This window comes from Leptonychotes weddellii, chromosome 5 (genome assembly GCF_054177405.1).
Source record: "Leptonychotes weddellii isolate Sample4059 chromosome 5, ASM5417740v2, whole genome shotgun sequence".
In the NCBI taxonomy this organism is placed as follows: domain Eukaryota; kingdom Metazoa; phylum Chordata; class Mammalia; order Carnivora; family Phocidae; genus Leptonychotes; species Leptonychotes weddellii.
The window spans coordinates 48,336,991-48,349,325 of NC_138373.1; the positions used below are offsets into that span (position 1 = coordinate 48,336,991).

Consider the following 12,335-nt stretch of genomic DNA (forward strand, 5'->3'; position numbering starts at 1 on the left):
TAATGGAATGTACTATTGCCTTTGCAGTAGGCATCCCCCGAAATGTGTTAGCACTCTCAACTACAGATCACTCCTGCTCATGGAGAGAAAAATCCATGGGAGAAGAAAATGCAAAGCCAACAGAGAAACGGCCATGGAAGGCTTCCATTATAAGAAAGCCACATTTCTAACTTGATCTTCACCTCAGTCCCCCAAGTTCAATTTGGAAACAAAGATTAAAGAAATTGCCATCTACATATTAAAGAAGTAATATCCCTACACATATTATTTCTAGACCCTAAACATTTATTTCTACAAACACAATACATATCCACGCATAATAAAATGGCAAAATAGATGAGCCCCCTTACATAACTGATCCTGGACAATGACCAGCTGGTAAGAGAGTCACAACCACCTCTTCCTTCTAAAAAGAAAATAAAGAAAAAATAATAATAATAGAAGTTATCAGCAGGACCCAGTTCCCCTCAATAGAACAGATTCAGGTATTTCTCCAGCATGTGGTATGTCATTTCCTCACGCGCCAAATCCTGGAGACACATGGAATCCTCACCCACAGAACGACGGTCAAACACAGCGAGAGTATAACCCAGCAACTCCACTCCGAGCTACATACACGAGAGAAATGAAAACGGGCATCCACACGAAAACCTGGGCGTGAATGTCCACAGCGGCACTGCTCCTACTACCCAACAAGTAGAAACAACCAAAATGTCGATCAGCTGATGAGCGAACGAACAGGATGTGGTCTCTCCACACAATGGAATGTTATTCGGGCCACGGCAAGACATGAAATCCTGACATCATACCACAACATGGATAAACCGTGAAACCATTATGCAAAGTGAAAGAAGCGAGTCACAAAAGACCACATCGGTACGATTTCATTGATACGAAATGTCCAGAACAGGCAAATCCTACAGACTTAGAGTAGTGGTTGCCATGGGCTGGGGGAGGGAGAAGTAGGGAATGACTGCTAATGGGTATAGGGTTTCTTTTTGGGTGCTGAAAATACTTGAAAAATGATTGTGGTGGTGAACACACAACTCCGTGAATATACTAAAAGCCACTGAACCATACATTTTAAATGGGGTGAACTGTATGGTATATGAATGATATCTCAATAAAGCTATTATTAAACTAAAAAAAAAAAAAAAAAGGCTGATGTCGTCTGGGCCCAGGTCACCATTCTACATGTACTGTCCTACTAGGGCAGAGCTCTGGACACACTCGCTCGCTCCCGATAACGGCGATTCCTCCCAGAAGTCTAATGTCATTCATTCCGATGGCCCCCTTAGAGCAAGGGTCCTGTGGTCAGTGGAGACACAATGCATGGAGCCACAGTGCATGAGAATAAACAAAGGACCAGAGTGGGACGGCCAGACTCTGGTCAACAGGAGCTGCCTGCTCTCTGGAGCCCAGTTTTGACAACACCTTGCACCAACATAAGGCAGCGAGGCAATCAGAGGAGTCTGGCTGAGGTCAGGACAGCATTTAGGGACCTTCGGGCTATCCTTTTTCCCTCCTTTTTAACCCGCCCTCAACTGGCCCTGCAGTCCTCCCTTGGTGAACAATTCGATGAGGACGACTTCACACACCTGATCTTCTCCAGAGAGGAGATGTGAAAAGTCAGCCTGATCCTGGTTAAACAACGGACACCCTTCAGAGTTCAACGTGTCAACAAAGCAGGTTATAACCAGGCCATGGAACGAATATTAACTAGATTTACCATAAAATAGGAAAATACTTCCTGGCCCTAGGAAGAATTTGAGGTAAAAAAAAATGAAAGGTCCATAATCTTGATTATTAAACCAATACATTCACAAAAGAAAAGTACCTGCTTCTAAATTTAAGGACAAAAAGTATATTGGATCCACTTGGACACTGTTTCTTAAGTAAGAAATAATTCAGAAAAAAAGAAAATCACAAATACATATATTTGCTACAAAAGCACTAAGCACCATATTATATCCTGAATATTATAATAAACATAATAAATGTGACAATGACATTATGTAATAATATCAATACCTGGAGTTCTCATCATTAGCAGGTAACATACTAAAAAGGAGCAATTCACACAGAAGTCTACCTTGTAGACTATGTAGAAAAGAAATACAACACAAATATTTTTTTTTCCCTACAAACTCACCCAATTACTATAACTTTCATTTATGGTAAGATGAGCATTCAAAATCACAGAGAAAAACAATCATATTATTAAACAATAATTTTTAAAAATTATATTTTTACTTACCTCGCCTGACGCTTCATCGACTAAAGGTATCTGAGTAGGAGTTTCAATTTCAATGGATATCTATTAAAATAAGAGATCATATGTACATCATACCAAGTGTTTTCAGTTTTTCATGGATTTACAAACCTTTGCCATCTCAAACACAAAAAAGGGACTTAGAAGAAGTTACTAAGACTGTGTAACAATTTCTGATTTCGCGATACTAAACATTTTAGCAGCTTGAAGACATGATAGAGCTAAAGGATCGCCTTTCCTGTGGCTGACGTGGCAACATGGATTAAATGCCTCCTAAACTTACATATCCCTTGACACAGCAATTCTATTTCCATGAATTCAATTTTTCTCCCTTCACCTCCCCATCCCTGTCCTCCCATTGCCCTCTCCCCTCTCAGCTTGAGTCTCAGTAACACACGTGGCCATGTGCTCTGCATGCTTAGGCTTCATGCTGCAAAATGCAGCCTGGATCCATCCCTGAGGTGCTGGCCTAATTCACAGATTCGGGCTGCGGCAGAGGGCTCCGAGGTGGCCTGGTCCATTTTACTACGACAGCAACTCACACAAGAGGCATTCAGTAAGTAGCTGATGAATAAATTAACGTAATTGTTCATCTTTTCAGTCCACTGATATCCTAAAACTTACAGTGACTGAGACTTGGGTGTTAAAAATATCCTTGCATTGTGGGGGCGCCTGGGTGGCTTGGTGTGGTTAAGCGTCTGCCTTTGGCTCAGGTCCCACATCCAGCTCCCTGCTCATTGGGGGTCTGCTTCTCTCCCCCGCTCATGCTCTCTCTCTCAAATAAATAAAATCTTAAAAAAAAAAAAAATCCTTGCATTCTGGAATAAACACATTGTACTGTATTCACAAAGCACTTATTTATTACTGTGAGATTCAGTTAGCTACCACCTTAATCAGGATATTCACGTGGTCATACATGAAATGGCTTTTCTCCCTGTTGCACTATCATTATCAATTCTGCCAACAAGGCTGAGCAGCTCATCTCTTTACTATATCCCACAAAAACTCATCCAGTATGGGGATTATTTGTCCTTTGAACATCTGGCAAAATGCACCTATAAAACCATCTGGACCTGGGGCTTTATTGAAGAAGAGATCTTTGTTGGGGCGCCTGGGTGGCTCAGTTGGTTCGGCGGCTGCCTTCGGCTCAGGTCGTGGTCCTGGAGTCCCGGGATCGAGTCCCTCATCAGGCTCCCTGCTTGGCGGGGAGTCTGCTTCTCCCTCTCCCGCTCCCCCCCTTGTGCTCTCTCTCTCTCTCAAATAAATTAAAAAAATAAAAATAAAAATAAAAATAAGAGATCTTTGTTAAGTTGTTTTAATTTCTTCAATGTTTACTTATTCAAGTTTTCCACTTTTCTTGCCTCAATTTGATATCTTCCTACTTATCCAGATATTTATCCACTTCGACTAAATTATCAAATATACGATCATTAATTTTCCAATAAATGCACTGCTATTAATAGTTATTTTCCTTTTATCATTCTGTATTTTTATACGCATCTTCTTTTTTTTGACTATTATAAAAGTTCACTTAACAAAAAAGTTCAATATGAAAATGCACACGACCTGGTTTTTATATTGGAGTGAAACAGGTACAATGGAGAGGGGACATGTGGAAGCAGTTGATTTCTTCTCATGAACACACCCATTGTTTATACTTGGTCCAAGGCTTCTAACATGATGAGACTATTTCCTCGTATTACCACCATTCCAGTATTGTTCTGTTGCCTACTATTGTTCATTGCCATTTCCACACATTCATCTATCACAAGATTCATAAATGGATCAAACACCCACAATATTCCTTGGACATGTCTGCCACCATTTAATTTCAATGATAATTTCTTGTCCATAAATTTTTTCAATTCGGGATGGTGAGCTTTGCTCATGGTGTCTACTTGGCGAGCTCAAAGGTGCCTCCAGACGGAATTCGTGGTGTCCCTCACCCTCCCGCAGTAGGCCCGGCATCTTCTTTTTCTAATCTTGGCAGAAATCTCTCTCTATCCCTCTAAAGATGAGCTTTTACTTTTGTTAATCTTCCCTTTTATTTTCTGTGGTAGTTGTCAGCCTCTGTATCGCTACCTTGTCCTTTTACCTTTATTATTCCTTCTTCCACATAACCTTAGATTTGCTTTGTTGCTCCTTTTCCTTCTTACTAAGACTCAATCCATGTAATTCTGGTCTTTGTTTTCGAAGAAATGTACTTAATGCTGTCAATTTCCCTTCAAGTGCTAATTTAGCTGTGTCACACACATTTTGGTGTGTCGTGTTCTCACTGTCCATCAGTTCTAAGTATTGCATGTTTTTCTTTACAACTTCCTCTTTAACCTAATGGTTATTATATGCATTGAGTTCCTACATATGTGGATGATTTTAGCTCTCCTTTTATTTGTGACTTCTAGCATCATTGCATTGTACTCAGAGAAAAGATCACTAGGATTTCCTACTTCTTTTGTGCCACAGTGCATAGTCAATTGTTGTAAATGTTCCATGTATACCAAAGATCTTTTCCCTTTGGGTGCCTTGGATTGCTGTTAGCTCACATTTATTAATCATGCCCTTCAAATCTATCTTATTTCCTGCCTCCTTCCTCTTTCAGTTTCTTTTTTTTTTTTTTAAGATTTTATTTGACAGACAGAGAGAGAGAGCGAGCACAAGCAGGGGGAGCGGCAGAGGTAGAAGCAGACTCCCCAGTGAGCAGGGAGCCCAATGCAGGGCTCGATTCCGGGACCCTGGGATCATGACCTGAGCCGAAGGCAGACGCTTAACCGACTGAGCCCCCCAGGCGGGCCCCTCTTTCAGTTTCTGAGAGTGGTGTGGAAAGTGCTCCGGCTACGACTGCTGAGCTGCCTAGTGTCCCTTAGACTGTGAGGTGGCCTTGTACCCCATCAACTTAGCTGAGCTGGAACTGTCCCACAAGTCCTTTCCACGTACACCTCCAGGTGGGCGCTGGCCCCAAGAAACATCCGTGTGAGATCTGGAAGGCCAAAGTGAACCAGTAGCCATGTCGTAATGCTCGCATGGGCGCCAGAAGTGCTAACAGCTCATGGACGTGCACCTGCTGGCTCAGCCCGCAGACAGGGCAGGACTGCAGCAAGCCCACCTTCGGCTGTGTCTCCTCCTTCAGCTTCTCGAAGGCCTGGGCCAGGAGTGTGAAACTCAGTGGCAACGGGGGGCTGCAGCACTAGCCAGCCTGGGAGGAGTGAGACACAGACAGGGGTCCCAGGTTGTCCTTGTGGGTTCCAGCCCACCTCTACCCTTCTCCGCTTCTCTCTCAGCTCAGCTCATCTCTCTCTGCTGGCCGGCGGGTCCACAGCAACTTCAGGCCTAAGAGCAGGCCAAGGTTGCAGCCTCGGTGACGGCTCACTCTGGGGAGTGGGAATGGACCCCAGCCCAGGCTGAATGTGCCACACGTGCACCGACAGGGGCTGCCAGCACTGTATGCCCCACACTGCGGCGCGAGAGACTGCGGAGAGAGCGGAGCCCCAGCTGGGAGGAAGTGGCTCTTCTGGCCGACAGAGGGTGGCAGTGACTGGCCCTGGTTTTTATTGTGGTTGTGCGGTGGGGTGCTGGGCTTGCGTGGTTCAAACCAGGTCAGGGCCAAGGGAGGGGTAGGCTTTTTTTTTTTTTAATAAGATTTTTTAAATTTATTAGACAGAGAAAGAGAGAAAGAGAGAGAGCACAAGTGGGGAGGAGGGTCAGAGGGAGAGGAAAAAGAAGGCTCCCCACTGAGCAAGGAGCCCGATGCGGGACGCAATCCCAGGACCCTGGGATCATGACCTGGGCCGAAGGCAGACGCTCAACCAACTGAGCCACCCAGGTGCCCCAGGGCTTTTTTTTTTTTTAATCAGCTTGCCCAAATGTGGGGCAGAAGTGGAAAGAGGATGTGAGAGCTGAAAGCTCGTAGCAGGCAAACATCAAACAGACTCTGACACTTCTCAGACTTCTCTGCCAGTTCCCACGATGACCTAAAGTTTAATCCACAGAGTGCACCCTAACTGCATTCCCCGCCAGTGGTTCTCTTTCTCTGATCAAGCACTGGGGGATCAGTGATGACTGTATCCGGTTTGAGGCTACTCTGTCAATTGCATGTTAAGTTCCTATCTTCTGGATCCATGGTTCCTTCGGACAGTAAATAACATCCTCTTTGAAACAAGATCTCCTTTTGCCTTCAATTCTATTTTGTATGACATAAAAACTGCCACTCTGGCATTTTTAGCTTCTAATTGTTTAGTACATCTTTTCCTTTTTTTGTTTTTTATTTCCATTTCAACCTGCATTTATCCTTTTGTTTTATCTAAGTCTCTTGTAGACTAAGACTGGTGGAACTTTTTTTTTTTAACCTAAACTGAGAAAATTATATTTTGAGCAGGAGTTGAATTAAAGCCATATTTATAGTAATTACTGTTATAATAGGACTTTTCCTGGCATCTTTACATTTTCCATATGCCATTCTTTTGTTTCTTCCCTTTACTATGCTTTCCATTGGACAGCTCCATTTTATTCTGTCAGATTCAAAGCTGTCCACTCTCTTTATTCCAGTTGTTATCCCTTTATCATAACCCATAAGATGTGTTCATTTTTCCTAAACTATGTCATGACCTAAATAAAAGGATTTATGGATTGGGTTAAACATTTTACACTTTGAAGTATTAAAATGCAACTTAGCAAGAGTTAATGAGATTAAACCAACAAAACCAAGACCCAAGATCAAACTGCCGAGGGACGAGAAGAACAAATCTGCAACAATAAAATGTTGACCTCTTCGAAACTGATGAATTACAAAGACTAAACATCAACACTGTAACTAATGTAGATAAATGTAGCATAGGAGGAACTGGGCTTTGAATAATTCCAACGCTTTGTTTAATCGACCTCGAAAAATATTTCCCCTTGAGAAAAAGAATTAGTGTCATTCAAAAAATAAAACTTACGATTCGTTTCTCCCAAAATTTGTACTTCGGGCTAGTTAACAACAACTCTTTAGTAACAGGTGAACAGTATAAGCAAACCTTCAAGCTGAAAGGAAGAAATTTAGAAAAGCTGTGTCAGTACAATCCACAGCGAGCCACTGGGTGACCAGAAAATACATTTCATTACTTATCAGCTATCTCAAGTCATTCAGACACTGAGCTGGCTGAACAACTGTTAGAGCAGTTCCCAACATGCCACCACCTGTGACTAGCTAGGTCCCATCAAGACCGCAAAGAGGGGGGTGCCTGGCTGGCTCAGTCGGTAGAGCGTGCGACTCTGGATCTTGGGGCTGTAAGTTAGAGCCCCACATTTGGTGTAGAGATTACTTAAAAATAAAAAATGTTTTTAAAGATTTATTTATTTACTTTGAGAGAGAAGAGGGGGAGAGCGTGTGAGCAAGGAGGAGCAGAGGGAGAGGCAGAGGATCCCAGGCAGACTCCCCACTGAGCACAGAGCCCACATGGGGCTCAATCCCACAACCCTGGGATCATGACCCTGGGATCATGACCTGAGCTGAAATCAAGAGCCAGTCGCTTAACAGACTACACCACCCAGGAGGCCCCCTTAAAAATAAAATCTTTAAAAAAAAAAAAAAGTGCAAAAGGACAAAGGGGAAGCAGATGAGAGAAAATACTGTGCCCTCTGACCTCCTCAAAAGGGTGCTCCCCATCACTCTTAAAGATACATGTTCGCACATGATCAGGTATGTCTGGAAAGATACCACCAAATGAAGCTATCTCTCAAGAACGAAAGAAGTGGGGAACAGAAGACTTCTGGGTTTTACTTCATATAAACCTCTTCTGTTTTTTAGTGAAAAAAAATCAATTTCATAATAAACTTTAAAAATTCAAAAGCAAAGCTTAGAGGTTAAGAATATAGTCTGTGGTGGACCATATTTTCTAAAGATGGCCACACTAATATATATCCCAACCACACACGCTCTGTTTACAAAACAGATATGGAAATCCCTCCATTGACAGAAGGGGTCTATTTTAACCTCCCCTTCAACCCATCTTTGTAACTGCCTTTGCCAACAGAACGTGGCGAAGGAAGGTCACAGGACTTTGGAGGCTATGTCTCCTGGGCAACATGGCTACCTGCTAGCCCTCCCTGGGGACAGACACTTTCTAAGCCTTGAGTCTCCATTTCAGAAGTTCAGCTACCTTGAAGTCACCATGCTGAAGAGTTTTGTAGCGACAGAGATGCCCAAAAGCCCCAGCTGCCTGATTCTTCTCAGCCTCGGTGTCAAACACTGAATGAATGGGCCTCCAGATAATGGCAGCCCCAGAGGACACCCAGCCAGGCAGAAACCAGCACACCCCCTCCCCCACTGTGCCCTGTCAGCGTTCCCGACCCACAGAAACGGAGAAAGTGAACACACGATTAGTGGATTTAAGTCACTAAGTTTGGGGGTGATTTGTTACGCAGTAACAGATAACTAATATACAGGCTCCAAAATCAGACAGACCTGGTTGAAATCCTGGTCCTGCCACTTACTGGCTGTGTGACCTTGGGCAACTAATTTAACCTCTCTGGTTCCTCAGTTTCCTCATCTGCAAAATAGAAATAATAACGGTATCTATTCAAAAACTTATCAAGAGATCTAATGAGGATGTTTGCTCCGAAAAGACAGGGATTTTCATCTGTGTTGTCACTATTATATCCTCACCGTCCAGGACAGTGCCTGACTCGTCACAGGCACTCAAAGAAACTGTGGAACTCATCAGTACATAGTGCCTGGCATGTACCCAAGGATTCAATGAATACCTGCTCCCATTTATCACGAACACAGACTAGTGACAGCACTTTGCAGAGAAGACTGACATCCACTGGGTCAGAAGTTAGAGAGTCAACAGGGCCCTTTCATACATAGCTTGAGATTTTGGAATGGACATTTAGGCAAAAGTGGGCTGTAGCAAAAGGATGCAATCGTTTGGCTTAAAGATCCAAAAACATACAATTGTCTTCACAACTACACACACACACACAGAAATGAAAATGAACACACTACCGCTACACTCAACAGCATGATGAGTCCTGTTACAATCAGAATGTTAAGTGAAAGAAAACAAATAGAAGGGTCTATTCGGTATGGTTCTACTTATACAAAGTTCACAACCAGCCAAAGCTAAACCATGACGACAAAAAGTCAGGATACAGGTTGCCTCTGGGAGACAAGCGCTGACTGGGAAGAAGGATGGGGATGGGGCTCTGTTCGGGGACACTGGTCCTATTCTATTTCTCTGTCTGGGTGGAAGCTTCATAGATGTGCTCGCCTGTAAAAGTTCATCTGACTGTGTCCCGTTACGATGTATGTACTTTCCCGTGTGTAAGTCATAGCTCAATTAAAATGTTTACTTAAAAAACACACACACACAAATAAGTAGCAAAATAAATTACCTGCACTCCAACCTTCTTTTCAAGGTAGGGGCTCTTAATCCTTTCATATGATCTAAAAACAAAAGAATCAAAAATCATAAGCACATCTTTTTTTAAAGATTTTATTTATATATTTGACAGAGACACAGCGAGAGAGGGAACAAGTGGGAGTGGGAGAGGGAGAAGCAGGCTTCCCGCTGAGCAAGGAGCTTGATGTGGGGCTCAATCCCAGGACCCTGGGATCATGACCCGAGCCGGAGGCAGACGCTTAACGACTGAGCCACCCAGGTGCCCCAGGACATTTTTTTTTTTTTTTGAGAGGATTCCTTAGGCCGAACAGTTAGTTGTCTGTTCTTTTCAAGCTTCCTTTTAAGAGAAAATATATGAGAGGTTCACTTTTCTTTAAAGATTTATTTATTTGAGAGAGAGAGCATGCACGCTCATGCGGGAGCAGGGGCGGGGGATCTTGAAGCCAACTCCCCACTGAGCAGGGAGTCCAACACAGGGCTGGATCCCATGACCCCGAGATCATGACCTAAGCCGAAATCAAGAGTTGGATGCTCAACCGAGCCCCCAGGCACCCCAAGAGGTTCACTTTTATAAAAGAACTGATTCCTGTGGGCTATTGGCTCTTTCTTCTACAGGTGACATGCATCTGAAAACAGGCCAGGAACCATGGAAAGCTGACCATCTCTGGTCATCATTTAAAAGGAAAACAATCCCCTCCATCTCAGGACAGTGTCTAAATAACTCTGAGTAGCCACAGAAGAATGAGCGACCAGATACTCATTTCAGAACTGCTTCCAGCACTTTCCTTATGTTCTTCTTTAATTTTAATCCAACCATCCCTCGTGCCCCCCTCTATGTGACCCATTCAGTTCCAGGCACTGGAACTCGTTCAGGCTTAGGCCAGCATAAGAAGAGTTTCATTCTCTTCTCAGCCTGCTCTGACTGCTGGGTTGAAGGTATTTCTATCCACACTGGCCCGCTTCTCAGCCCTGCAAATTAACAGATACAGAAACACGGCCTTTAAACATATGGTGCATTCTAATACATTCTGAATCTCCAGCATGGGAAGAACTAGATAGCAGTGACCACACCTTCTCAGTTTAGATGAATCAAACCAATCCTAATTATTCGAATTACCACCAACACACACACACACACACACACACCCGCACGCGCGGCCTCAACTTACCTGTGGTAATCCTTCCTTAACTTCAGAGAAAACAACGCAGTCACCACACCCCCTGCGGCGGACCTTGACCAGACATGTGCGTGCCCCCGCGGAGGGTGAATCTCCTCAGATCACTCCTGGTCCAGGCTTGTAGGGCCTATGGGGGCATCCCTGGGCAGGACTTTCGGTTGGGATTTCCAAAGAATTTGTGCCATGGCAAAAAGAGGCTACATCAGGACTCGGCTCCATGCTCCCAAACTAAATCAGCAGGCAGCACTCTGTGGCTGCTTTAATCAAGCCAGCCCAGGACTCCAGCCACCCCCAAGACTGCCAGTCAAGAGAACATGGGTCAGTTTACTTGGTGCTGTGAGGACTGCACCCAGAGTCTCCTTCCCAGGGCCTTTTTCCTTTCGCTGAATCAGATTAGGTCACTGTAAATTGTCCCCTAAAGGGGTCTCCTCCAACCCTGGGCCACTATCTCAGGCCACGGGTCTCCTCTTGTCCTCCAGGCCTCACTGATGCTTAGCAAAGCCTGCCCTGAGCATAGCCCTGGGTTCCAGATGGTCCATAAACAGGACTGAGTGGGCCGTGGGATGAGATGTTCTATCAAAGTGCGATGTAAATGCATTTATGTGATTTTTTTCCTACCAAAAGAGTCCAAAGATCTTGTCAGATATTCTGTTATCAGTTGGTTCAGACTGACATAAAATACCACAGACAAGGTGGCTTAAACCACAAAATTTCTTACAATTCTGGAGGCTAAATTCCAAGATCAAGGTGCCAGGGGTGGTTTCTGGTGAGACGTCTCCTCCTGGCTTGCAGATGGCCCTTCTTCAGTGTGTGTGTGTGGAGAGAGAAAAATCTCTATTCCTCTTTTTATAAGGCCATCAATCCTAACGAGTTAGGACCACGCCCTTATAAGCTCATTTAAATTTTGCCTCCTAAAAACCCAATCACCAAATACAGTCACATAGAGGGTTTGAGCTTCAACATATAAATGGGGGGGGGGGGCACAATTCAGTCCACAAGTCCACAGCACATCAAAGAAATATGTTTCTCACAGGTTAGAAACTACCAGTAAGCAGTGTGGGAAATTTCTGAAAGCAGAAGTTGAGTTCTTGCCCTTGATGAGTTTATATTCTGGTTGCATAAACAGACTTACATGTCATGAGAGAACAGGAACAGTTATTATAAACTGCTCAATAATAGGGAGTCAGTTTCTTGCTTAACTTACAAACTAATGATCATGATTTCAGATTCCTTTAGATGGATTCCTTCTCCAAACTCACTACTTGTAAACATAAAGGGCAAGCCCCTACGCCACACTTCCGATCATGGCTAGCACATTTTGAATTCTGAAACTCCAGTGAGGCTCAAGACAAAAGGTAAAACAGAGGTATCCTCGCCCAAGAGGAGATTCACAATGAAAAACATTCTGGAGACTAAGTAGAAAGACCCTCAAAGAGGCTCACAGTGCTATTCAGCAAATCGAGAGAGGAAGTCCAGATTTATCCCCATTGAGAGAAAATTCAT

At 43.8% G+C, this 12,335-nt stretch overlaps 1 protein-coding gene and 1 pseudogene across 3 annotated transcripts in view; both read right to left on the minus strand.

Annotated features, from left to right (window-relative positions):
• Positions 1-12,335, minus strand: part of DCLRE1C (DNA cross-link repair 1C) — a 29,910-nt gene that overhangs the window by 16,576 nt on the left and 999 nt on the right. Inside the window, exons 2-5 of one of the 3 annotated variants that reach the window (XM_081820651.1) lie at positions 9,647-9,698; positions 8,715-8,799; positions 7,207-7,291; positions 2,258-2,317 (exon numbers count right to left, since the gene is read on the minus strand). Coding sequence is in view for 2 of the 3 variants with exons in the window: in XM_081820650.1 (XP_081676776.1) it covers positions 2,258-2,317; positions 7,207-7,291; positions 9,647-9,698 (197 nt within the window). In the remaining variant the exon portion in view is untranslated. The remainder of the gene's footprint in view (positions 1-2,257; positions 2,318-7,206; positions 7,292-8,714; positions 8,800-9,646; positions 9,699-12,335) is intronic. The other 2 variants (XM_081820650.1, XM_081820649.1) reach the window with 2 other exon arrangements.
• On the minus strand, positions 2,324-7,199 carry LOC145721652 (small nuclear ribonucleoprotein G pseudogene; annotated as a pseudogene).